At 42.5% G+C, this 25,609-nt stretch overlaps 1 protein-coding gene across 9 annotated transcripts in view; it reads right to left on the bottom strand.

The window, feature by feature from the left end:
- USP6NL (USP6 N-terminal like) overlaps positions 1-25,609 on the bottom strand; it is a 135,715-nt gene that overhangs the window by 61,387 nt on the left and 48,719 nt on the right. For 7 of the 9 annotated variants that reach the window (XM_083401928.1, XM_083401931.1, XM_083401929.1 and 4 more), the window contains 2 exons: positions 8,649-8,722; positions 7,067-7,149 (listed from right to left, as the gene is read on the bottom strand). In XM_083401928.1, the coding sequence (XP_083258054.1) occupies positions 7,067-7,149; positions 8,649-8,722 (157 nt within the window). Of the gene's footprint in view, positions 1-7,066; positions 7,150-8,648; positions 8,723-10,960; positions 11,076-21,464; positions 21,892-25,609 lie in introns of those variants that run through there. The other 2 variants (XM_083401926.1, XM_083401927.1) reach the window with 2 other exon arrangements.

Genomic DNA, 25,609 nt, shown 5'->3' with positions numbered 1-25,609 from the left:
GGACCAAGGCCATTTTTGTATTGCTGAGTGTCGCAGGTCCAAGTCCGAAGGAGAAAGGAATTATCTGGCACACAACCTATTCAGGTTGGAACGGCACCATGCTGGCTGACACCCAACCCCATCCCTGACGCAGATATTGCAGCTGCACCAGTTTAGAGCAGCAACTGGCATAGATCCAATACGCAGCCCATTTTTAAATTTGCACTGTTGGAGATGTCACCGAACACTGCAACTTTGGAGATGTCTGGTCAGTCCTAGAGAGAACAGAGATCTCCACTTTGCAAGTTAGAGGCAGCTAACTTGGGAGATGGGAGACATCAAACTTTGCCCCACACACATTTAATTGGTTCATTTTCACGGGCAGAAGCACCATAAGGTACCATGGCCCTTTAGACATGCCCTGAACCCCCCTAAGTATGGCAGTAGCAATAGAGAACTACCGTATTTTTCACCCTATAGGACGCACTTTTTCCCCTCCAAAAATTAAGGGGAAATGTGTGTGCGTCCTATGGGGCGAATGCAGGCTTTCACTGAAGCCTAGAGAGCGAGAGGCATCGGTGCACACCGACACCTCTCGCTCTCCAGGCTCCAGGAAGCTATCCGCAAGCCTTGCACACCTGGGGGGAGTTCTGCAGCCTGCAGCGCGGAGCACGGGGTGCCCTCCAGAGGATGCCCCGTGCTTCGCGCAGGTGACCGCAGCCTGCCGCCCGGAGCGTGGGGCGCCCTGAAGCGGAGCGCCCCTCGCGCCGGGCAGACATCGGCCAGCCCCACAAGCTCGGGGGACAGCGGGGAGGTGCAGCGCCGCCATCCCACTGTTCCCCAACCTGGTTTTGGGGGGGAAATAAAGGGAATTTTTTTTTCCTTTATTTCCCCCCCCCCCCAAAAAAAAAGTAGGTGCGTCCTATGGGACGGAGCGTCCTATGGGACGAAAAATACGGTAGTCACCCACTAAACATTCAGCGGCTGAAAATATAGAAGGACAACGTGACAGAAATAGAACTTGTGCATCATATATCCGCTGCATTTGGGTAAGCCACAAGCCTTTTCCCCATACATTTGCCCATGTACGTATCTCTATTCTTGGACCACACACAGGTTTTAAAGTAGCAACATCAGCCAAATCTCATAACATGGGAAAATGCAGCTCGTGTAGTTTCCTTTGAAAGCTGGGATCTGTTTTCTACTAGCTGCTCTGAGAATTCAACTAATTTGAGCATAAAATAATCTAAGTGATGCAAAATGCTAGAGGAAAGACCATTAAATGGAGTATTACATAAGGCTTGCCTACACCTAATTTTTTTTTGGGGGGGGTGTTTTTGTTTTACTTACGGGTGATTAACTTTGCAACTGTGACATACTATTAACATGATGGATTTCTGCATTTTTATAGCAAATACATCTGATTCACTTAAGAGCCCTATCTGTAGCAATATATTCCACAGGTTCATTTTAAAATTAGAACAAAAGTAAATTTTGTTCTTTTGCCGGTCCCCAACCAGCACGTTCAAATTCAGCATTACCATAAAATTGAATTTTAATAATTGATAATATTCCAGAGGCCAGTTAGTTACAACAACTAGTGGCAATGAAGCATATTAGATTCTAAAACTTTGCAATTAAAAATGTTCACACAGAATAGATGACTACAGCCATCTTTGGAAGTGGAGTTCCACAGTGGTATTTAAGTTAGCTCCATTGAAAAGAACTAAAACAAGTCTTTCCCACTGCAGTCTGCATCCCCCAAACTTTGTGCAGGACACACAAATATGCTCTGAGATATGCAGTTACTGATTCCTGACTCCTTCACATCAAGAGTTTTAAGTTATAAGACCACTGATAATCAGTGGGTCTTCCCTGAGTATTAGTGTTTGCTCTCATCCAGATAGATAATTACAACTAAAGTCAGAACTACTTTCACTTGATTTCCAGAACAGCTGCTTTGGTCTGTTGAACTAAAAAGAAAAGAAAAATGTTGACCAACTTAATCAATTCCACTGACACATACTTCTGAGTACATCTGCGTGGGACTGGGAATTCTGTGGTTTCCATAGTGAAAACTGAAGCAGGAGTTCTTTAATGCAGATTAGTTAAATGCAAAACATTTTTGCCTCTGGCTCCACCCTTCGGCTGCTGTGGCTCCACCTACACCCCTACCAAATTCAGCACACGAATGTTTGCCCAGTCCTGACATCCTGGAATAAGATACAGTGGTACTTCGGGTTAAGTACTTAATTTGTTCCGGAGGTCTGTTCTTAACCTGAAACTGTTCTTAACCTGAAGCAACACTTTACCTAATGGGGCCTCCTCCTGCTGCTGCTGCTGCTGCTGCTGCTGCGCCGCAGCATGATTTCTGTTCTCATCCTGAAGCAAAGTTCTTAACCCGAGGTACTATTTCTGGGTTAGTGGAGTCTGTAACCTGAAGCGTATGTAACCTGAAGCATATGTAACCCAAGGTACCACTGCACTGTGACACTGTGGGGATATTTGGCAGTATTTCACCAGGGTCAAATGATAAGCAGCCAAGCTGGTGCCAAATGTATTGCTTTCCTTTCCTTTGGACCACACCATTGAGGCCAAAAGTGTGGGGGTCTTGTCGTCTGGGCAGCCCAGGACCTCCATACACTCTGGCCAGACTTGTGCCCCAGAGAGGTCACTTTGGTGCTGCAAACACAGGAAAAACAATGCGGGATGCAGCGGCTACAAGCTACTGGTCTCTGCAGCGAAAGCAGGTGCTGTGATTCTCCAGCGGTTTGACTTCACTCCTGGAGGCGCATTCCACTGTCTCTTGAGACAGATGGGATTCCAACAAGAACTGGAAATATTTGATAGGCTGGCCAACCGAAGCCATAGACTCAGTAGACTGGTCTTCATTTACTCTCTCTATCCCCCCCCCGCCCCCCATCTGCAATACTGAGATAGCAATCCTCATATACCTTCCCCGATTGCTATAGGACAGGCACGTCCAACTCCCAAGAGACTGATCTACTCACATTATAAAAATATTGGCTGTGTGATCTACCCATTGTTATTGACAGGCAAAGTTGTTGAGCTTTTTTTTATTGGGAGGGGGGATTCACTAAGCATCACATGATCTACCACAGGTGCCCAACAATCTACCTGTTGAGCATGCCTGCATAGGATAATAAGATAACATGCTGGGCTTGCAATGTTTTAAAGGGCTAAGCAGCCAATATTAAAGTGTTGCAGTACACAGCGCCTCATGGGCAACAGTGGTTTCCAACAACTGTACATCACAGCAATATGTGCAACTGCTGGGCCTCCACACATAACAAGCAGCAAAACCTTTTCAAACATAAAAAATACATTTTGCCGAAAATCTATAAATTCTTATGCAGTATCCCCTTAATGAGACCGTAACTTCCCAGCAACAACAAGGCACCCATCCTTCAAGATACGCCGCTTCAAACCTTCAAGCAGTATATTGTCTTGCCTCTTCTCAAACACATTTAATTACTCAAGAACAGCCACAATAGTGTGCCAACCAACTTGTCTGGATTTCTTATGGAATCCAAACAGCCTGCTGCCCTTTGAGTATACAAATGGTAAGACACAGCAAAGACAGTTTCAGTATGTGATGCCAATTCCGGCCCAACTGCACTGGATGCCAATTAGTTTCCAGGCTCAATTCAAAGTCATGGTTTTGACCTATAAAGCCTTAAATGGCTCAGGACTGCAATGCCTCAAAGGACTGCCTCTCCCCATATGAACCGACATGGACCCTGCAATCATCTTCTGAGGCCCTTCTTTGGGTGTCTCCTCCACAAGAGGGCTGGATGGTGGCAGCACAAGAACAGGCCTTTTCTGTGGTGGCTCCCCATTTGTGGAATGCTCTTCCCAGAGAGGCTCACCTGGTGCCTTTGTTACCTATCTTTAGGTGCCAGGCAAATACATGTCTCTATATCCAGGCCTTTGGCTGACTGAACATTTTCTGGTTATTTAAATGCGTTGGTGGGAAAGGGGTTGTTTTGTTTATTAGGTATTTTGCATTCTCATTTTGTATTTTTATGTTGTGAGCTGCCCTGTGATCTTTGGGTGAAGGGGGGGGTACACAAATTTAATAAATAAAAATAATTGATTCACTTGAGATGTGGCAGCACAAACACACCTGGGGGATGCTGAGGCAGGTGCAGAAAGCAAAATATAAACACAGTGAAGGGAATTCTGTATAGGGAGCAACAACTGAGTAGAGCTGGTGCGGCCATGCCCTCAAGCAGCGATTCCTGTAGTAGCTATATGCTTGAGAAACCAAATCGCTAAGCAGAGGTCCTGCAGTTTCACATGAGTTTCCAAGGAGATAAAGATAAATATACTAACGAAACTATGCAATTACTGAGCTTGTGCCTGAGCCACTTCCTACATTTCAGCCTTGGTCTTCAACTCTGAACATTTGCTTAATTAGATGTGCATGCTAGTTAAGTGTGGGTGTTTTGAATGTTGTACTGAAGTGGTGTGGGAAGAAGCAAGAGGACCTTGAGCGTTTCTCGACACATTTAGGTCTCATGCGTACATCTCCCCTCTGATGGTTCTCAGTCACAGTCCTTACATGGGATCCTGCAAAGCAATTCCTTCCTTACTGCTTTGGTAAGAGATCCCAAGTCACCATATGTTTATGGCAGACTGGTTGTTTAAACAGTAAGGTATACATGGAAGTGAACTCTCGTACAACAAGATAACTGGATAAGCATTAGCTGGCCTCAATCAAATACAAGTGCTCCAGCTATAGTACTGTCTCTTGATGAAAGATGTACAAGCAAACACACATTCAAACTTGGAACTTTTTGTGTCCATGCAAATAGAGTTTCTGGACTTATGCAAGGCTCATGCACACTAAGTAGCACAATATTGGTAGCTCTATGGAAATTCTGTGTAAATGTTCTACTTATGAATTTCCCTTGGGGAAATGGTTAACGAAAGGACTCCTCAACGCCGACTTGTAAATTAAAGCCGCTGCACAGTAGTGCACCATTACATTGTTCAGACAAGCGTGGCAGTTATACATTCAAGCCCAGTGGGGAGGGGGCATAGCTAAGCAGCAGAGCACAGGCTTTGCACATAAAGGATATATATTGATATATCATCCAAAACCAGTTTGAAGTCCTTATCGTGATAATCAGTTTCATAGTTTTTGACTTGGCAATATATCACGAATCATGATATGTGTTAGGGCGATATATAATACAAAACTGGTTTCAAGTCCATGACAAGCCCATATCGAAAACCAAATATTGCCCATCCCTATATAGGAACTCAGAGAGGTAGCCAACTAAGTTACACTAGCATAAAGGCTTTTAGGTGTGCAATGCAAATTCCATTCCCTCTTTTCCCCCTGCAGTCCACCCCACATGTCTCCTAAATCTGCTCTGGGGGTTTCTCCAACCCTCCAATGCAATCTGAGGATGCATGCAGGGGCAGGAGAGGGCAGAGAAGCTACACTGTGCAGCTGGAAGTCATTGGGCCAGCATAACTATTAACTGGATACTGCTCCCAAATTCAATCTGTGGCATTTGAAGTGAACTGGATTGCAGGTAACAGGGTTAGTAGAGAGCCATGCTTGAGACCTTGAAGAGCTGCTTCCCAGTTACAATAGACAGTACTGGACTAAATGAAACCATAATCAAACACACAAGCATGAACACAGCAGCTTATCTTCATGTAAATTCATAAACACTTGGCCAAGCTAAAGAATCCTCTCTCCAAGTTGTCTTAACCATTAAAGAAAATTTAACGATGTTAGGGTTTCAAACAAAGGCTATTAGGATGAGAACTTCCAGAAGATGTCTAAACTATCATCAATTTTTGTTATAGCAATTGTTTGATTGAAGATTTGCCTCCTTATTTACTAGAGTTGCCGCCTGCATATAACTTCTAGATTTAAAAAGAATGGTCCAAGTTTTAGATAACATGACCTCTTCTTGAAGTGAAGGGAAAACCTGTACTCTTGTTGGGAGCTAAAATAGAATGCTAACCTAAGCCATTGTGAACCTTGCCCAGGCTACCACTAAAGTCAGATTAAGAGTCACCAGAGGCCTGAACTGATCAGCAACTCAACTAGTTTTGGTCAAAAGCCTCAATTCTAGTTGCACCCCATTGTTTGCAAGTCCTGGCCCTGGATGGGGAAAAGCATATCCATCAAGTGCCTCAATCTAGTTCAGCAGGGACTGGCTGTGCACTGCAATACACATATATACAAGCTGTTATATATTGACATCAGCAGCAGGCATTGGCTTTACCTTGCTGAATGGAGATGAACAAGTGATATGTTGGTCTCCTTTTACTTTTCAGTTTAACTTTTCCCTTTAATTCAAGCAATGTTTTTGTATCTGAATTTCATTTATTTATTCAGTTGGATGTATCTTTTTAACTGAAGTCTGACAAGCAGGTTTCAAGTATCATAATGCACAAAACATCTTCAAAGACAGAGAAGAGAATGAGGGAGTATGTCAGCCTGTAGCATCCCAGAATTTCTTAATAGGTGTTAGGCAACTGGGAACCTTACATCTGTAACTGATGTTGGGTAGTAAAGCGATGGTATTTTTCACTATTCCTCTGTTGTGCCCCATGATTGTTGCAAATAAATTTAGCTACATAAAATTGTGATATGTTTGTGATGTTTATCTTAAGAAATAAAACTATTTTCTATTGGAGAACAAGGAACATCAGTTGCACATTCTGTAGAAGCATCCTCTGTAGAGTCCCCCGAAGAATTATTCTTTTAGTTCTTACAAAAAGTATGTAGCATGACCTGATTTTTGCTGCACAAAGCTTCTCCCTGCTACTATTATACACAGGAAAGGTGACTGCCCATACTTTTCCATTACCAAGTACGGATCAATTTCAAATCAGAGTAAGAAAAGTGGAGAATATAAATAACCGAAGAATACTGAGCAAGACCATTTAAATTTTATTCACCAAATGGAATACTATTCGCAAAGCAATTCTACTTGAAGCAGTCAATACTTTGACCAGACAGGCTTATAAAAGTGAATAAAAATAAAAAAGCAGACAAACTTTTAATGTAATTCCCTTGCCAAACTATGCAACTTACTGCAGGAAACCAAATCTGTCAGTAACTTTGTAAAGGTGGTAGTCTGCATCTTCCCAAGGCTCAATCTGCACACCTTCACGGCCCTACAGAAAAACACACAACAAAGACAGACAAGAATTAATTTATTACTTATGGTACAACATTTTGGAAGGCAAAGGACTGATTTGAAGTTTGCAACTGGGAGCAAATTCCTTATTTCTAATGTACTACTGCAAGAAGACCAAACCTCTCCATTCTGAAGGAAATCAGCCCTGAGTGCTCACTGGAATGACAGATCCTGAAGCTGAGGCTCCAATACTTTGGCCACCTCATGAGAAGAGAAGACTCCCTGGAAAAGACCCTGATGTTGGGAAAGATAGAGGGTACAAGGAGAAGGGGACGACAGAGGATGAGATGGCTAGACAGTGTTCTTGAAGCTACCAGCATGTGTTTGACCAAACTGCGGGAGGCAGTGGAAGATAGGAGTGCCTGGCGTGCTCTGGTCCATGGGGTCACGAAGAGTCGGACACGACTAAACGACTAAACAACAACAATGTACTACACCATGGGAAGGCAAACTAAGGGCCAGGGGCCGGATCCGGCCCAATCACCTTCTAAATCCAGCCAGCGGACGGTCTGGGAATCAGCGTGTTTTTACATGAGTAGAATGTGTGCTTTTATTTAAAATGCATCTCTGGGTTATTTGTGGGGCATAAGAATTTGTTCTCCTCCCCCCGCCCAAAAAAAAATAGTCCGGTCCCCCACAAGGTCTGAGGGACAGTGGACCAGCCCCTTGCTGAAAAAAGTTTAGACCCCTGTACTACACACACAGCTATCATCCAGAGAAGTGGGGGAGGTCCATGTGGGCAGTGGAGTTTTTTTGCTTCCTGTTTTTATAAGAGGAGTACATAAATAACCCTAGTGAATATATTCAGTCTTGTGTGACATCGCTCTCTGGATAGCAGCCATGTCTATGCTGTTCCCATGTGTCTGCATTACAATTGCTCTAATGTTTAGGCATCATAAACTACCACTACTACAATCGCTCCTGCCATTTCTCCAGTAATAACGATGCCTATCATGCTCAGCTAGAAACAGAACATTAAAAAGCAACAGTGCAAGTTTCTCATATTAGCTAAGCTGAACATGCAGGTTCAGAGAAACTGGATCTCCAACTACCAGACAATGTCAGCAACTAACATAAGACTACCCGCTTATGAGTTTCCCAAAGGCATTTGCCTAGGCATGATTGGCAACATAATATCAGTTGTTTGACCCAGCAAAGCAATTCCTATGTTCTTTTGAAGAACTAAATATCCCCTCCCCATGCCATTTCTCTTGCAACATAGAAAGGAGGAGGACGCAATTTAGGCACTGTTTCCAATGTGGAATTGGAGTGAATCTTTGCTCCTCCTCTCTCCTTGTAAAAAAAACATAGTGTGGCATCACCATGTTTGTCCAAGAATGGCACATGAGGACAGGAAGAAAGAGGCAGGCATCTTTATCTGCCAGCTGTCTGCTCACCTGTGGCAATAGGTCTTTGCCTCAGGAGAGCAGAAGAATAGCCATTTGCAAGGGTGCCTTAACAAGTACAGAAACTTACTCTGTCATACTTGGCAACTATGTCAGCTCGCTCTTTGGCAAGTTTGATAGCAGCATCCTGCTCAGCATCAGAACCTGGGGAAAGATGAAATAAACATGCAAGAATAGGTTACAGTGATCCTTTCGACAGAAGCAAGTTCTACTGGAAAGCAAAAAAGTGAAGTTTCAAAAATGTAATGCAACAATGCTAAAAACAAAATTGTGGCTTTGAATGCCGTGTATTTTAACTGACAATTTTATATAATCACATCTCAAACTATATTTTCCTAGCCCTATTGGCAAAACCCTAACAAAATCATGAACTACTACTACTCAGTTCTAGCTTTTCTAGACTCAAGGAGGGAGGGATCTTTTACAAATCTAACACTGTAATCACAGGAGGGAGGGGGATTCAACAAGATGCATTTGATAATGACTCAAGTCAGGATAGTGTTTTATATATTACAGTCTTGCACATATAAAGGGATAATATATGGGTCTCAAAAGACCTCGCTATTAAAAAGTACAATATGTTTTAAAGGTTCCTGCAGTTTAATGAACCCAACCTTTTCAAAACACAAGAACAGAAAACTATTTGCAATAACTGCAACACGCTGAAAATATTAATGTTCAATATACGCTAATGGAGGAAGAGTCAATATTCCATTTGTAAACTCATACCGAAGCATGCAAAACAGAGAAGTGAAGCAGGGTAAGAGGAATAAATCTCCTTTTCCTCCCCAGGCCCTCACTTGTAACTTCCAATCTGCAAACCCTAAACTGGCAAATCATGCCATTAAAGCTACATATACATTATACATATACAGAATATACATTATACATATACAGAAGGGACGTGGGTGGCGCACTGGGTTAAACCACAGAGCCTAGGGCTTGACGATCAGAAGGTCAGTGATTCGAATCCCCGTGATGGGGTGAGTTCCCATTGTTTGGTCCCAGCTCCTGCCAACCTAGCAGTTCAAAAGCACTAAGTAGATAAATAGGTACCGCTCCAGCGGGAAGGTAAACGGCATTTCCGTGCGCTGCTCTGGTTCGCCAGAAGCGGCTTAGTCATGCTGGCCACATGACCCGGAAGATGATTGCTGGCTCCCTCGGCCAGTAAAGCAAGATGAGCACCGCAACCCCAGAGTCGTCCACGACTAGACCTTTACCTTTATACATTATATAACACAGAACAAACTGACCGCCTTAGAGTAAGAAAGAGCACAGAATGCAAAGCGGTGCAAATCCTCAGTGAAAAAGATGGTAAAGATAGGCAAGCTGTACAAAGATACATTTCTATTACATGCCATCCTTTGCCAACACTCAGCTCCTCTGTGTGCACTTATGACAGCTAAACACACTAGAAAACCCTCAGGATTTGTAGTAGGACCCAGCAAGCCTAGTCAGTGCTCTGAATGACCAGAGTTCATGTCCCAGAATCCTCTGCAAGGACAACAATTCTATGGCTAATATGCAATGATTCCTCTTCAACCCAACTGATGCATAGAAGGAACTGCACAGACACAGGAAGGTTGAAAGGACCAGTTGGCTTCTCTCATTTTAGCCAACTTTACTTCTGCACAAACTGGGGTGGGGGTATATGCATATGTGCATATACAACTGTATTCTCACATTTATTTGTGTACACACACACACACACACACACCACATGAAAATACGCATGTGTTTTAACTTTTATTAACTTTTATTTTCTCCTGGTTATTGGTAGGTAGTTAAGCTACTATCACAGTAAGCTGTGATAGTAGCTTAACTACCTATGTTGAGACATTACTGCTCCTGAGAATTGCAACACAAACCAGTCCAGGTTCAGAAAGTGTGACCACTGGAAAGTATTTGAACAGCTAAAAGATATTACTATTGCTTTGCTTTCCCCCTCAGGATTACTCAATGAACACGGAACATGCATGCTGCTGGAGAAAACACTGGTCATGTCAAGAAAAAGTAGCAGGGGTGAGTAAGAGCAAGCAATAGAAATAATGGCTTGACTCAACAAGGAAGTTGAAATGTCAGGTAAGGTGACCTGAGGTCGAGAGGGATTACGAAGCATCAGGCACAGTACGAATCCTAATAAGAGAGTGAAGGAAAAGAGAAATCAGATTTGACCAACACCACTCCCCCCCAGGTGAAAACTATACACCAGCGGACAGCAACTAGAGGCCATTGGGCCAAGCCTGGCTCTCATTTCCCTAGAAGCAAAAAAGCATGGTCCCTGTGGCAATGGGATTTGGCAGCAGGCCACTGTGGTTCTAGGGACCGGTTGTGTGTAGCTGTGAAGGAGCCTTCTATCTGTTAAACAAACGAGCTGATTACCATATATATATCCTACTCTTTCCTGCAGGAACCTCAGAGTACCATATGCAAGTTGTCCCATTTTATCCTCAAAATAGCCTTGCAAAGGAGATTAAACTGAACACTAGTGACTTGTCAAAGCCCAAACAATGAGCTTCTTTGGAAAGGAGACTTGGACCAAGAACTCTCCCAGTGCCAAACGTAATACATCAGCAGCTACACCACAATTACTTGGTACATTCCAGAATGTGCCAAAAGTTAAAGGAACACACCACATAATAAGCAACAAAATCAGGCAATTATCTACTATTCATCCTACATTAACTGCTAAAGCTAACCTGTGCATGGTTAAGATTAAAAAGTTGACAATCGGACGTGCTATCAAATAGGCAAGCATTAAATTTATCAAAGGTTCTATTCTTTTCAAGGTGAAAAGCTCTCCATTCATTTCATAACCTTCTAGCATGCAGAAAGAAATCATTACTATGCTTTGCTAAAGCAGACTGTGTTCAGAGAACAAAGGTGATAGCAACCTGCCTTGTTCTCACTTGCATCTTACTTGTTGTTATGCTGCTGCCCAAAGTGTTGATTCCAGAGTAATAACTATTCATCTTGTCACCTAAAACTCTATTTACTTAACGCGTCACAAGGCTAACTGGACTGATTACAGCCAAACAAGTTGATCGTTGCAGCTGGAGGCAGCTGGAGGAAACTCCTGCTGAAAATTGCGTTAGAAAATGATGGGGTGAGGGAAAGAGGCGGAAACAAAACATGCCTAGGGCCAGTCAGCAGTTTCACTCCCTGTTCTTCAGGAAGTGGAAAGCTCGCGTCACTTTTTCTGGGGTCAGCTTCATTTCGTGGAATATTTCCATTTATGTTCAAAATGAAGGAAAGGAAAGGAAAGGAAAGAGAGAGAGAGAGAGGGAAGACCTGAATGCAAGTAATGCCTTTCCCAAAGAAGGATCAGGGATACCCTGGGTGTCAGGGACTCGGGAACTTGAACCAGAAACCTCCTAGTCTCAGGGTGGGATTTAGCTTAGTGGGCTCCCTGGAACTGAGGGCTCAGGCTTACTATATTCCTGGCAGAATTAGTCCAATCATATATTTTCCAGGATATTGGAATCAGTGAGAAATTTTCCGCCATCTATTTTTCTGGAATATCCGCATCTCTGTTTCTCTTTCAATCTTGTACATATCAGCCCAGGTTGAGGAGGGGGAACTGTGAAAAATAAGCTCATGTGTAGACCTCAAAGTTGACAAACGAAAGAGGTTGCAGCCTTGGAAATTCTCCCGTATCCAACACCCAGTGTTAGAAACTGAAATTTAAAAGCTATTCACCATACGGCCCCTTAAACCTAGGTTACAGGCACACTAACAAAATGTTTAGGTGCCTCCCACTGCTTCTTTTACAACATTACAAAGCTGAAAATGAATTGTGTATATTGACAGCTCCAGCTAAAATCTGACTCGTGCCATAGAATAACAACACAATCCCTGCTGCTAGACACCAGCCAGATGGTGGAGACATCAGGCACCATCCTGGCACCCAGGCATCTTCAATTGGCCGTAAGTGGCCAATAGCCAGGTGCAAAATGTGCCTGGCACCTGGCTAATTCTGAATGCTGCCAACATCCTAATATAGGTCATCAGGTAGGAAATCCTACCTGTAGTTCAACAAGTTTAGCAGAAGCCTGCATACATGCTTCTGCACAGTGAGACTTGCTTCTTTTTCCCACACTGATGGGACTCCCCCTTTCTCTCTTGACAGTTACATACAGTTACATACTTGGGACAGTTACATACATACGGGGGCAAGAGGGAGGTCATCAACTTAAGCTCTGTTCCTGGACCTTTTAAATGAAGCAACTTCTTCTATGCTCACATCCACTCCATATATTTAAAGTACTCCCATGCCACTTGGACAGTCATGACTTTTCTCAAAGAAACCTGGAAATTGTAATTTGCTGTGGGTGCTGAGAATTGTATCTTTGTGAGCGGTCTCCTAAAGATTCCTGCATTGCAGGGGGGTTGAACAAGATGACCCATGGGGTCCCTCCAACTCTACAATTCTGTGACTCCATCAATTCTAAGTATGGTGTAAAGGTAAAGCTAAGGGGACCCCTGACCATTAGGTCCAGTCGTGGCCGACTCTGGGGTTGCGGCGCTCATCTCACTTTAGTGGCCAGCATGACTAAGCCACTTCTGGCGAACCAGAGCAGTGCACGGAAATGCCGTTTACCTTCCCGCCAGAGCGGTACCTATTTAGCTACTTGCACTTTGACGTGCTTTCGAACTGCTAGGTGGGCAGGAGCTGGGACAGAGCAACGGGAGCTCACCCCATCGCAGGAATTCAAACCGCCGACCTTCTGATCAGCAAGTCCTAGGCTCTGTGGTTTAACCCACAGCGCTACCCGCGTCCCTTAAGTATGGTGTATACATGACCTTTAACTTAACAAGAGTCCTAATTGTAAAGTTCAGAGAAAAACTGCACACGTTGCATGAAATGAGTACGACGATAGCTCAACAAAAATAAATAGGGCTGTTTCCCAAGTAGGGCTTAAATTCAGAGTAGGGATACCTTTTCAGTCCAAAGGTGGCATTCCATTGTGGGCAACCTTTAAGAGAGGGTGGGGCACATGCCAGTGGTGGGTGGAGCCAGAAGCAAAAGCAAAAGCAGGTTGAGCAACAGATGCAACACTCACCTCTGTGCACAGTAATGCACATTCCAACCACATGAAAGTGTCTCTCTCTCTCGCTCTCTCTCTCACTCACACACACACAAGAAAGAAAACGGTGGCACAACATTTCAAGAACACATTTCAGGCACTCAAAGTGGGGTGCAGAGTGAGTATAGTGAGAAGATGTGACCTAAGAGAGTCCTGGAGATCAACATTTGGCTTCCAGGTCTGTGAATACCCAATCCTGATTTAAATAGATGTGCATTCCCAACAAGACCTACTGAATCAATGGATGCTTAAGTGGTTTCCCCCACGTTTTAGTCCCCAGATATTGTTGGACAACAACTCCCTCCATCCCTGGTGGCCATTGGTCAAGCTGGCTTTGGAGGAGGAGGTTGCAATCCAGCAACATCTGGGGACCCAAGATTGGATAACACTCCGTGTTCTAAGATATATAGGACAATACTGAAGACTATTCTTCCATCCAACACACGTTTCCACAAACATATTGCTTATTTGTAAAATCTATTTGTCTCATTCTCTCGTTTCAAGATACTTGAAGAGACGTACAACATAAATCACCATCAAAGTAATCAATTAATCAAACCAGCAATCGTACTATAAAAAAAGATATAGCCAAAGACATAAATCTTAAAGTAATTTTCAGAGTAAAATTTAAGCAGCAGCATTAAGTAATAAGATCCAACGGCTCAGAGATGCCTTCCTTGATTAAAAAAGTATTTATTTGATCGTGAAACAAGTTAGATGGACACCAGCTGCATTTGGGAAGACGTTCCAGATAGCGGTGTCATTAATACAAAGCCCTGTTGGATGTCTCAAGACATTTAACCTGATTTTAATAAGGAATGTGGATCAGAGATTTCACTTATCATAGTGAATAAGTTAAAGCAATTGCTCAAAGCAGCAGTCCCAGATCCCTTTCTCCTCTCACCTCAGGAACATCTAACAATTTAACAGACACCATGAAGGCTTATCAAGAGTATTCTTGTTCCTGCAACCTTAGCAGCCAGCAACATGGAGTCAGCAAACTCCCACAATGATGGGCAGACACTGTGTCCCTTTCTTTAGTAATTCTAAATACTGCTGGGAGAAAAGAGGCAGAAATGTGACGGTGGTTGTTTTCAGTAGCAGCCACCCATGTAATGCAGGGCCCAGGCAGACATCAGAGGTGAGCTGGTTCGCACAACACAGTAAACCCAACTGTGACTTAGGGAAACTTCACAAATGTGTGGGAGTCTGGAGAGGAGCCCACAGCCATTCTGCATCTCCCCGTTCTTTTTCACTTCTGTGTTGCGATAAATTAATCCAAGGTTTGGCTTAATGTGTCATCATAACTTGCACTCCAACTGTGGTTAGTGATGAGGTATCTTAACCACAGGCTTGGACAGCATGCTAAGCCACACTTTGGTTTAACTCAGTGCAGTGTAACAGTAAAAAAGACTGCAGAGGAGCAAATTAGCCCCTCTCTTGGAGCTGACATGCCATCTCTCTCCGCCCCCTCCATCCCAGTCAAGTATTTGTTGTTGTATTCATTTTCATAGTATAAACTCTGCAGGGCCTAGAATTCTTTTTCCAGGTGCATAAAAATATTCAGAACTGGTGGTGTTACAGAAATAATAAATGCCCTTTGCTGGAGAAAAAGATACAGGGGTTAAAGTTTGGCATGCTACCTTTTGTAGCTACATATCCTCCCACGCGGTAATGCTAAGAAAGATTTGCCTCTTGTAAGTGAAGCAGAACATGAACAGAGTTACAAATCTGTATCCATTGAATCCTTCCAAGTTCTGCTCTCCCCTGTTGTGCTCCACCTTGTGAGCAGGCAAATTGTATGTATGAGGCCACTGGCTAACTCTGTTTAACAGACTGAAGGCACATCAAGGTCCAATTTCAAACTACAGTCAAACCTCATTCTGCGTCCGCCTCCGCTTGCGTCCGCTTCGGTGAACATCCGTGACAAACTCAGAAGTACCAGAATGGGTTACTTCCGGGTCCACTGCTCGTGCATGCGCAGAAGCGCTAAATTGCGCTTCATGCATGTGCAGATGCAGCGCTTCGGTGTGCATCATTTTGGGGTTGCAGCGGGGCCTCCGGATTGGATCCCTGCCATAACCCGAGGTTCCACTGCAGTTCATTTGCATGATGAATTTATTTACAGCTAAGAAGAGAGGTTTCTCCTCTCTCTCTTTCAGATGTGGGCATCCTTTGGGGCAAATGTGCCCCACTTACAAAGCGTGAGATGGTACCACTCCAGTACATGCAGCAGCACTTATCAGAACTTCACCAGTGACTCTACACACCAACCAAACATTCTCCTGAGAGCCAGTGTGGTGTAGTGGTTAAGAGCGGTAGTCACGTAATCTGGGTAACCGGGTTCGCGTCTCCGCTCCTCCACATGCAGCTGCTGGGTGACCTTGGGCCAGTCACACTTCCTTGAAGTCTCTCAGCCCCACTCACCTCACAGAGTGTTTGTTGTGGGGGAGGAAGGGAAAGGAGAATGTTAGCCGCTTTGAGACTCCTTAAAGGGAGTGAAAGGCGGGATATCAAATCCAAACTCTTCTTCTTCTTCTTCCTTAACACCACATTAAATACAATCCAACAAATGTGAGAACGTAAGAGCCAGAAGCATCAGGCCAGTGTCCCACCTGGTCCAGCATCCTGTTCTCAGCGGCCAACCAGATGCCTATGGAAAACCTGCAAGCAGGATCTGAGTGCAAGAGCACTCTTCTCTCCTGGGTTTCAAGCAACTGGTATTCAGAAGCATACTGCCTCGGACAGTAACCAGCCAAGTCGATGGTTATCACTGCTTCTTGTGGGAGTGAATTCCATAGTTTACTGTGTGAAGACAAAATGTCTGTACTTAGTCTTCCAATGGGTGTTGATGAATTCTAATGTTATGAGAATTTTTTAAAAATTGCCCCAACATGCATCACTTTACACTTGTTTGCACTGAATTGATTTGCTTTTTTATTGCCCATTCACGTAGTCTGGAGATGTCCTTCACAACCTTCTTTTGTTTTAGCAACCCTGAACAAGTTAGTATCATCAGCAAACTTGACCACTTCACTGCTTGCCTCTAACTCTAGATCATTTATGAACAAGTTAAAATACTGAAACTTGGGAGGCCCTGTGTTTCCTGTTACTTAACCCAAAGTTTTCAACTTTTTAAAGTCCGTGGCTTCCTTAATCAACTACATTCTTTCTCCGGCACCCCTGTGGGGCTCAGGAGCCGTTATGTCACCCTCCCCTTGCAGAGTGTTCCCTCATCCTCCTCTCCCCTCTCCTTGGGTCCCTTATCTTTGAGCTGCACCCCCAAAGAGATAAGCCACTCAGAGGCACCATTCGCCTGAGGAGCTTATAGCAGGGGCTGCTGCAATAAACATCTGTGCAAGCCTTTGGGGGGCAGAGACACAAGAGGGCATCCGAGGAGGGAGAGAAGGACAGCACCCCTGACCATTGTTCAAGGCACCCCAGGATGCCACCACACTGGTTGAAAACCACGGATTTAACCCATCTTTGATCCACAAGAGGGCATCTCCTCTTATTCCATGACTGCTAAGTTTATGCAGGAGTCTTTGGTGAGATACAACTTAAGTCGTATACATGTTTGCAGAACACACAGATTGCACACTGGGAAACTACTTAAATGAGTAACTTTTCTGGATGATTTAAAATCAGCCCACCCTAAGGCATACACTAAGGAAAAGACTTGACCAGAATCACAACAAAGCAAACCCAAAATACTCATGTTTTACAAGTCTAATTTAAAAATCTGGGGTAAAAAATATTTAGAATATGCAGTGTATTGTTGTTTTAAGTGAAAGATTTGTAACAAGATCCTGCTTTCTTTTCCCCACGGCATGTGGAACAGTAATAAAATCTGACATGCCCCATAGCGTTTGATAACTTGCTACATTTATCACACACAAAAATCACACACTCAGAGACATGAAATAATCCTCCTTACTTTTGGCAATCATCAACGTAAGCTTTCTTGTAAGCCACTTTGACAGTTTAATTTTATGCTAATCCAGCCTCGCATGAGATTTATTAAAAGCAACAAGAAATTGACAGAAATTAAAGTATGCATTAAGAGAAGTTGGGAGGAGGGAAGAATTCCATTCTAACATATGAAAATGATTTACATGTTTTCAAATTTGGTATTAATCAGTTTTCAAAGCGCCAGATCTAGACCTTGAAGTCAAGTATAAAAAGTTTCTGCAAAAGCAATGTTTTCTGACTGGTGAGTCAGGGTGGTTATAGTATTATGGCACCATAGTTTTCCGTTTGCAGCTCCTGCTTAAGAAAAGAGAGACAAGAAAAGCACAGATTTTATTTACTTTTTGTAGATGCACCAAAGTGGAGATTTGAGCAGATGCAGCTTCTCTTACTCCTACGTGACAAGTTGCACCAGTCCAAATTCCCTCTTGGATGCAACTATTAAAAGGCACAGGAGCCATATCCTCCCTCGCATCTAAGTCACTCAAGAAGCAGCAGGAGAAACATGGCCAGTATAAAGTGAAAGTACTAAAGAGAAGTGGCTCCCATGTTGAATGGGAGAGAAAAAGGTTAAAAGGTTAAAATACAGGCCTTGGAGGTGAAAAAGAGGTTGAGGATTATGTTTTCTTAAACCTCTTTCCTCTTCTTATTTCTGTCATTCTATAGAAGAGATACTGGACCAATTCAAAAACGCTCTACCAAGATCAGCACAGCTGTAATCCTGAAAACAGCATACAAGAGATCCACAGTGGGCAGTTTGGCAGCTGTCTGTAACTACTGTGCGAGTGATCTCACAGCCACCCACACAAGCCATGCCCTCTGGGATGGAAAGCTACTGCAAAAGCTCCAAAGCTTTTCCTAAAACCAGTACATAAACTCGGGCAAGTTTGGTTGGACTGACAGTTGTGAATCAAGCCAGAGGATCTCTTTGCAGATCACAATCTATTTTAAATTAGTTGCGAGAAACATAGTGTGTACTTAATTGGGCATTTTTGTTGTTGTTGTTGTTTTTAAGAGCTTCAATTTAGCCTCCTTGCTTATTTAGGAACCAAAAGCAGCAGTCTGGGCATTAACTGGAAGATGGGGCTTTTTTCTATACAAAGGAGACAGCAAAACCTGTATAAAACCACACAGAGATAGATGATAGATGATAGATAGATAGATAGATAGATAGATGATTGATAGATAGATAGATAGATAGATAGATGATAGATATCTCTTTCTCTCTCAGACACAGGTGCATGCGTGCGCGTGCGCGCACACACACACACACAACATATTATTCCAAATCTCCTAACCATGGGACAGTTACATCAGTACCATGCTTCAGGTTTGTCCTCCCCTGCCTCAACTATTATTCTGACAACCTTTGTTCCATCATTTAAACTTACTGCTGCAATTTAATAAAACGAGTTCTTGGTATCAGATGTATGGAGATTTTAGTTTTTCAAATCTTACTAAAAGGGCAAAGATTAAGAGTCGTCACAATTCCTTTCACTTTGATTCTGCAGACATGACTGTTAAACAGGGAAGTATTCTGTAATTATTCACTGCTGCTTAATAGAGAAGGTAAAAAAGGACTAGAAAGATGCTGTTTGCTATTCCTTCTAGGTACAAACACAGCAGCGCAATATGGAGAGGGCTTCCAGTACCCCCAATTTTGCTCATTGCTTTCCTTTGCTAGGAACCACCACAGACACTAGTAGAGCTGTATGATGTAAAGTAGCTCCCCAATATAGAACAGAAAAGGCTGCAATTGAGTAACCCTGCCTGCAGACATCAAGCCTTGCCATAGCCTGGGCAAAATTCCTTCTGCAAAGACCCTGGAGCAGAGACACAGAGCTCAGGCACCAGGCAACAAGGAAGCCAGAAGCACCCAGTTGTTGACCAACACTTATACAAGAAAAGTACATTGTTCTTAATTACCCAAGATGTGGGGCAGGATATTTAAGCGGCTGAACTATTACAAAATGCTTGCTAAGAGAGCAGAAAGATGATTTGCACACTCTGGTCTCAAGTACAATTGTTAAATCTCCCTAAGTATGAACTTTTTGTGACACTTCCAAGGGAAAGTGAAGTAATTAATAGTGAACAGTGTCTTGTTCTAGTGTACAGGCCAAAGGAGGGGGGGGGGAGAGATATCTTCCTCTAGTGACTCATTTGGGACCGCAGGGGTTACCTAGCAGTCAGGAAATTGAAGATCATTTTTTATTTCCCATCACATCATTCAAATTCCTTCTTGCTTCTACATTCCACTGTGCAGAGTTCATACACTTAAGCCACTGAGACTGCAGGCCCTTATAAACAGATGTTTGTCTTCTGCAACATCACTTTGAAAAAGTTCTTACAAGTGATTAAAATAACAACTTGGGACATTTGCCAAAGGCACAGAATGCAGAATCCTTGCTGAAGCTGGGGTTTGAATGGGAGACAGCTCCTTAGAGCAGCTATGAATCACCTTCAGATTTGCAGGATTTTGTTTTTTATTAGAACTGAAGGTCCACCAACCAGAACAGAGTGCAAAAGCAAAAGCTAGATACTGCAACAGGACGCAAAATAATGATGCAAGGGGTTCAGCTAATTACCCGATATAACCCATGAGTTAAACTGGGTTAAACTGCAGGTCCAAGCAGAAACCTGCAGCTGAATTGCTATAGACCAGTGATTCTAAAAAGAATTCATAACTGACCAGAAGGGCTGCACAAAGGCCTAGACAAATGCAATCAGTTAGTAATTTTAGAATGTATTTTAATTAATTGTCTGTGATTTTATGTACACTGTGCTATTTTTACTTGTTGTTAGCCACTCTGAGCCCGGCTTTGGCCGGGGAAGGTGGGATATAAATAATTTGTTGTTGTTGTTGTTGTTGTTGTTGTCGTTGTTGTTGTTGTTGTTGTTATTAACCCTATATAACAAGTAAGGAACACAGAAGCTGAGAAATAACATAACAAAACTGATTTATTTTTATTTTTTACTTTGTATTATTGAGTAATAAAGTGACACCTTTGAAATCTACTGCAAATGGTTTTGATATCCAACAGCAACATGTGCTCTACCTTCTGCCTGCCCTGACCTTTAGGAAAGAATGGATATAGGTAAGATAAAATATACTCCTAGAAGAGGATCTTTTCCTTCTACAGTTACTTCTGTCATTCCTCCACCAATAGCTTAATAATACTTCTACAGAAACACTAAGAAATATGAGCAAAAAGTCCATGCCCTGTAGTGCAATCAAAAGTTAACTATTCTACAGTGTTATTGCTCACTAAAACCATCCATGTTAGCAACCAAATGTACATGAACATTATTTCAGTTTCAACCTTAAAATCAAAATTCAGTATGTCTACTCAGCACAAATCAAAAATGGCCCATTGGCTGCTTAAACCCAGCCACAGAAGACATCTCATCCAGATAAAAATATTTTAAAGTGTTTTAAAGATGTATGAGTCTATATATTACTACAGCTGCATGTTCATGATATCACCAAGCAACATGCCTAAAACCCCCAGAAATTATTAAAATGGCTATTACACTTAAAATAGTGCTTTATCTTTGTAAGTCAATGGTAATTAAATAAAGTTACATTTTCTAAATTTGTAGTGCAAGAGCGCAATTTTTTAAAAATATCAGAATGCTCACTTAAAAGTGGGAAACAGAGCCCATGTTATTATCTATCCTAACAAATTTTACATGAAGTCCTGTTTATTTTTAAAGAAAGTGACCGGGAAACAGATGCCTTTTAAGGACTGAATTGCAGTGTGCCATTTTCTCAAACTTGCAAAACACAAACAGCAACAAACCATAGCTTGCATTCTGATATGATAGTTTACCCTTTTTTAAGTTTGCTTTTCTTCTCCCGTTGCGAGTGTTGCTTACAGCTTTGGTCCTCATTGAGCAAGATCCTTTGTTTTCAGATCACCACATAGTGTAACAATGCAAGGCTAGTCCCGTTCATGCAACTCGAAAATCCGAAGCAAGAAGGATGAAGAATACATTCCTTTGCTTTGCTGCAAATGATGGTTTCAGATAAGCCAACCAGTTTGAATTCTCATCTTTTCACATTTGAACACCAAGCCCAATGCAGTCAACTTTACAGGCTGCAGATTTTCGAAACAATGGTACTGTTTGTTGAAAGCAAAGTGTCTTTCAGGAGACATGCAAGTGTTCTCCACTCCAGCCTACACTCCCAGCATTCCACTCCAGAAGAAACAAGAAGATGTCAATAAACTGTTTCACACAAAGACAGATGAAGCATATCAAGGACAGCAGTGTTTGCAGCAGAGAATACCAACTGGCATTTTCCTTGGCTACAGAGTATTTTAGCTGAAATTGTTAAACATCAACACAGATCAGAATGTTCCTGTTCAAAGAGTGATGTTTGTTTGAAACAAACTTAGCAAAGAGGAACCTATGAAATTACAACCCCGCTTTCTAGCTGTGTTTTAGCTGGAAGCCTCCAGACATTCCATCCTGAGCACTGCTCCACAGCGATACCCTCCTGGTTTTCATTTCTATGGATTGCAATCATTTCTCTCTCTTCAAACATGCAAAGCACTAGCCTCCTTAGGTGTTAACCTAAATTACATGTCAATGCACCAAGAGGCTTCCTTATAGTACCACGGGGCCAATACTGAGAAATGAAGCAAAGAACCACTGTGTTTTTATAGACATATAAAACCACACGCACAGGAGCAGACAATAAAAATGGCCCAGACATTCAGCAATGAACAAAAGCAGGAGGCGCTGACATAATGCAGCAGCAGTGGTAGGAGCTGCAATTCGCTTGCCTTCCCAAACAGAGTAGCATTGTCCTTGGTGGTTATGTAAGTGGTCCATAAAACATAGGCTGGGTGTCTGGATTCAAACTCTGGTGGTCAACCAAGTGACCATTTTTGAAGTATAATGTCAGTTATAGTAAGGTAGCAATTAAGGACAGCTCGCTAAACCAACCAAGAACAACAATACCAAGTCTGCTGTTTATCACATATATACTGAGTAAAAAAAAGTTGCATGTCAATGATAACCAAGACAAAGATTACTATATTAGGGTGGTTATTCTATTCATTACAATATCAGCTGGTGAGCATGGTTTAAATCCAGCTGCTTTGGTTGCCCACACCAGTTCCCAGCAGGAGAAATGGAATGAGCAGCCGACACAGAATCAAACCCCACACCACCACCCATCCATCTGCCAAAATCACTCCCATCAGAGTACTATCACCTGACTGACAGGTGTGTTGGTGTATATTTTTAAAAGTGGTCAGGATTATCCCACACCACAGGCCACAGGCTCCCCAAGTTCTAACCTAAAATAAGCTGGCTTAAAAAACAACACCACCTGAGATGTTTCAACTATAACCCCTTGCTGACTATCCTGGGACATTTGCAGGCTAGATAACTCCACCATTGTTCATCTGATAATTCAAACTAGAATGAACAAGTGGCTTAGGAAAAGCCTGATCTTGAGAGGGAGATGCTAACTCTTGGCAATTTATTTCCATCACTGAATGCCCACTTGAATACAAAAACAATATCAGAATATAAAATTTAGTTCCCTATGCTATTATAACTGATAGCACAGACCAGCCCACATTCCTGCCAGCATACAAATGGGTTAACTGTAAATCAAACAAGAACTCACTTGGCTCCAGTGCACATTTGTCTCCTTATTTCCTGTTTCCAAGTTCACGTTTAAACATCTATGAGATCACCTCTCTCCATCTTCCCCCCTCTACATTTATATAATAAACAAGCTGGGAACTTTGTTAACCCACCTATGTTCTTCTTTAGCTATTTTCTATGGCTTTTAAGGACACAGCAAAGATCATACCAGTGACATAATCATAACAATGACGTGATTGCTCTTTATACTACACACTCAATACTCATTAATTTAAATTAAAATTACTGTTTAATTTTACAAGGTAAGAAATAAAACTGCTGGGATATGCATGGTAGTTTCTTGCCCAAAAAAATGTGCTACATTTTCTTTGGGGAAGAAATTAGATCTGAATAAGACCACTACTTTCCACACAAAGATGTACTCCTCCAATTTCTCCAACACAGTTGCTTCTTCTTCATCACCCCAGACAGCCCCAATCGACCCTTTTCCTTGCTTCCCCAGCAACACAACTGAAGGCCTCATTTTAGGGGTTCTGAATAGAGAGTATCACTTTTCTTACTTCCTTAACCCATCAGCTATTCCTGGCTTCTTTTATGTTGAAGGGGGAAGAGATCACAGGTAGTCATCAGAAAGAACATATTCAAAGGCCTTTGCCAGATGAGAGAGCAAACCTAAGCTGGAAGTTTTTCTCCACCACTCACAGTGCTAGAAATCAGGGTCATTCAAGGAAGATGGATGTTGGAAGATTCAGGACAGACAAAAGAAAGGACTCCCACACAGAGTACACAGTTACACTATGGAGTTCGCTCCCACAAGAGGCAGTGACGGTCACTAACTTGGGTGTCTTTAAACAGAGTTTACACAAATTCATGGATCAATAGCCCTGGTGGCTGTGCGCTACCAGCAGTATTGAATAAAGTGTGCCTCTGAATAGCATTTGCTGGGAAAGACAAGTTCTGCTGGGCTCAGCTTCTGCTACTGGGCTCCCCATAAGCAACTGTTTGGCCACTGTGGGATTAGGATGCTGGACCAGATGAACCTTTGATGTCACCCAGCAGAGCTCTTATTATATTATTATTATGGAAAGCTTTTATAGGGATCCTGTAGTATCACATGATCCACACTGACTTGTTGTTAGTCAGTGGTTTCCTTCCTGGCTAGTCTTCCTGCAGTTCCAACCTTCAGCCAGAACTGGCTATTGATACCCAGGTTGTATTACTCCCTGACAACTCTCTGCTTCAAGAGCTGTCATATAGACTTGTAATAACAACAACAATAATAATTTCATTATTTATACCCCTCCCATCTGGCTGCGTTTCCCCAGCCACTCTGGGCAGCTTCCAGCAGAATATAAAACAATACCAAACAGTGCTAGATCTAGCATGGAGAAGGCAGTGGGACGGACAATACATTTTATTATTATTTGTAAAGCTGTTTCGTCAATGACTTATTATTATGAGTCACATGCTGGGTCCACAACTTAACCCAACTGAAAACAATGCTAAATATAAAAGTGTGTGAAGATACTGTAGGAATGTCAAAGATAATCAGGCAGGGTGGGGTAGGTGAAGGGAAGGTGAAGCTGTGTACATAAACAAGGAAAGGCGAGAGATTTAGATCTGCCTGCAGGGAAGAAACTCACTTCCATGCAGAATCAAATTTCACTAGAGCAGCAAGTTGACAGCTCTAAGATTTCCTGGGAGATTCTGCATATTGGATTGGTGCGAGAGAGATACACAGTGTCTGCAGGACAATTTAATAATGCTGTTATAGCAAAATGTCACCAAAGCAGTCAGTGCATATTGTCACTGACAATGTTGTCATTGCTGAAAAACATTTTTGTTTTTAGATGCTTTGAAAAGCTGATGTGAATTTAAATCCATTTTAAAATTTAGCTTCTTGGTGCTTTCATGCTTTGTATATTTCCCCCCTAAATTTATGGTTTCATCTTTTTGTAAACCATTTTGAGGGGTTTTACAATCAAGCAGTGTATAAATTTTATGAAATAAAATAAATAAATAGATGGCCTCCAAGCATACATGGCGGTGGGGTGGGAGAGGAAAACAGATGCAAACTTTATGGTTCTTTCATGTTCAAGTGGCAGCACACTATCATGGCGTCTGAGCAGAAAGGAACAGAATCAAGGTGTGGTACTTCCTGTGCAACCCTCTTTGGATGCTGCAATTGCTTATTGGGAGAAAAGCAATGACAAACCTAGACAGCATCTTAAAAAGCAGAGACATCACCTTGCCAACAAAGGTCCGTATAGTTAAAGCTATGGTTTTCCCAGTAGTGATGTATGGAAGTGAGAGCTGGACCATAAAGAAGGCTGATCGCCGAAGAATTGATGCT

This window comes from Podarcis tiliguerta, assembly GCF_965153285.1.
Source record: "Podarcis tiliguerta genome assembly, chromosome: 10".
In the NCBI taxonomy this organism is placed as follows: Eukaryota; Metazoa; Chordata; class Lepidosauria; order Squamata; family Lacertidae; genus Podarcis; species Podarcis tiliguerta.
The sequence above is the reverse complement of the archived record's forward strand: the minus strand, read 5'-3'. Positions and strand labels throughout refer to the sequence as shown.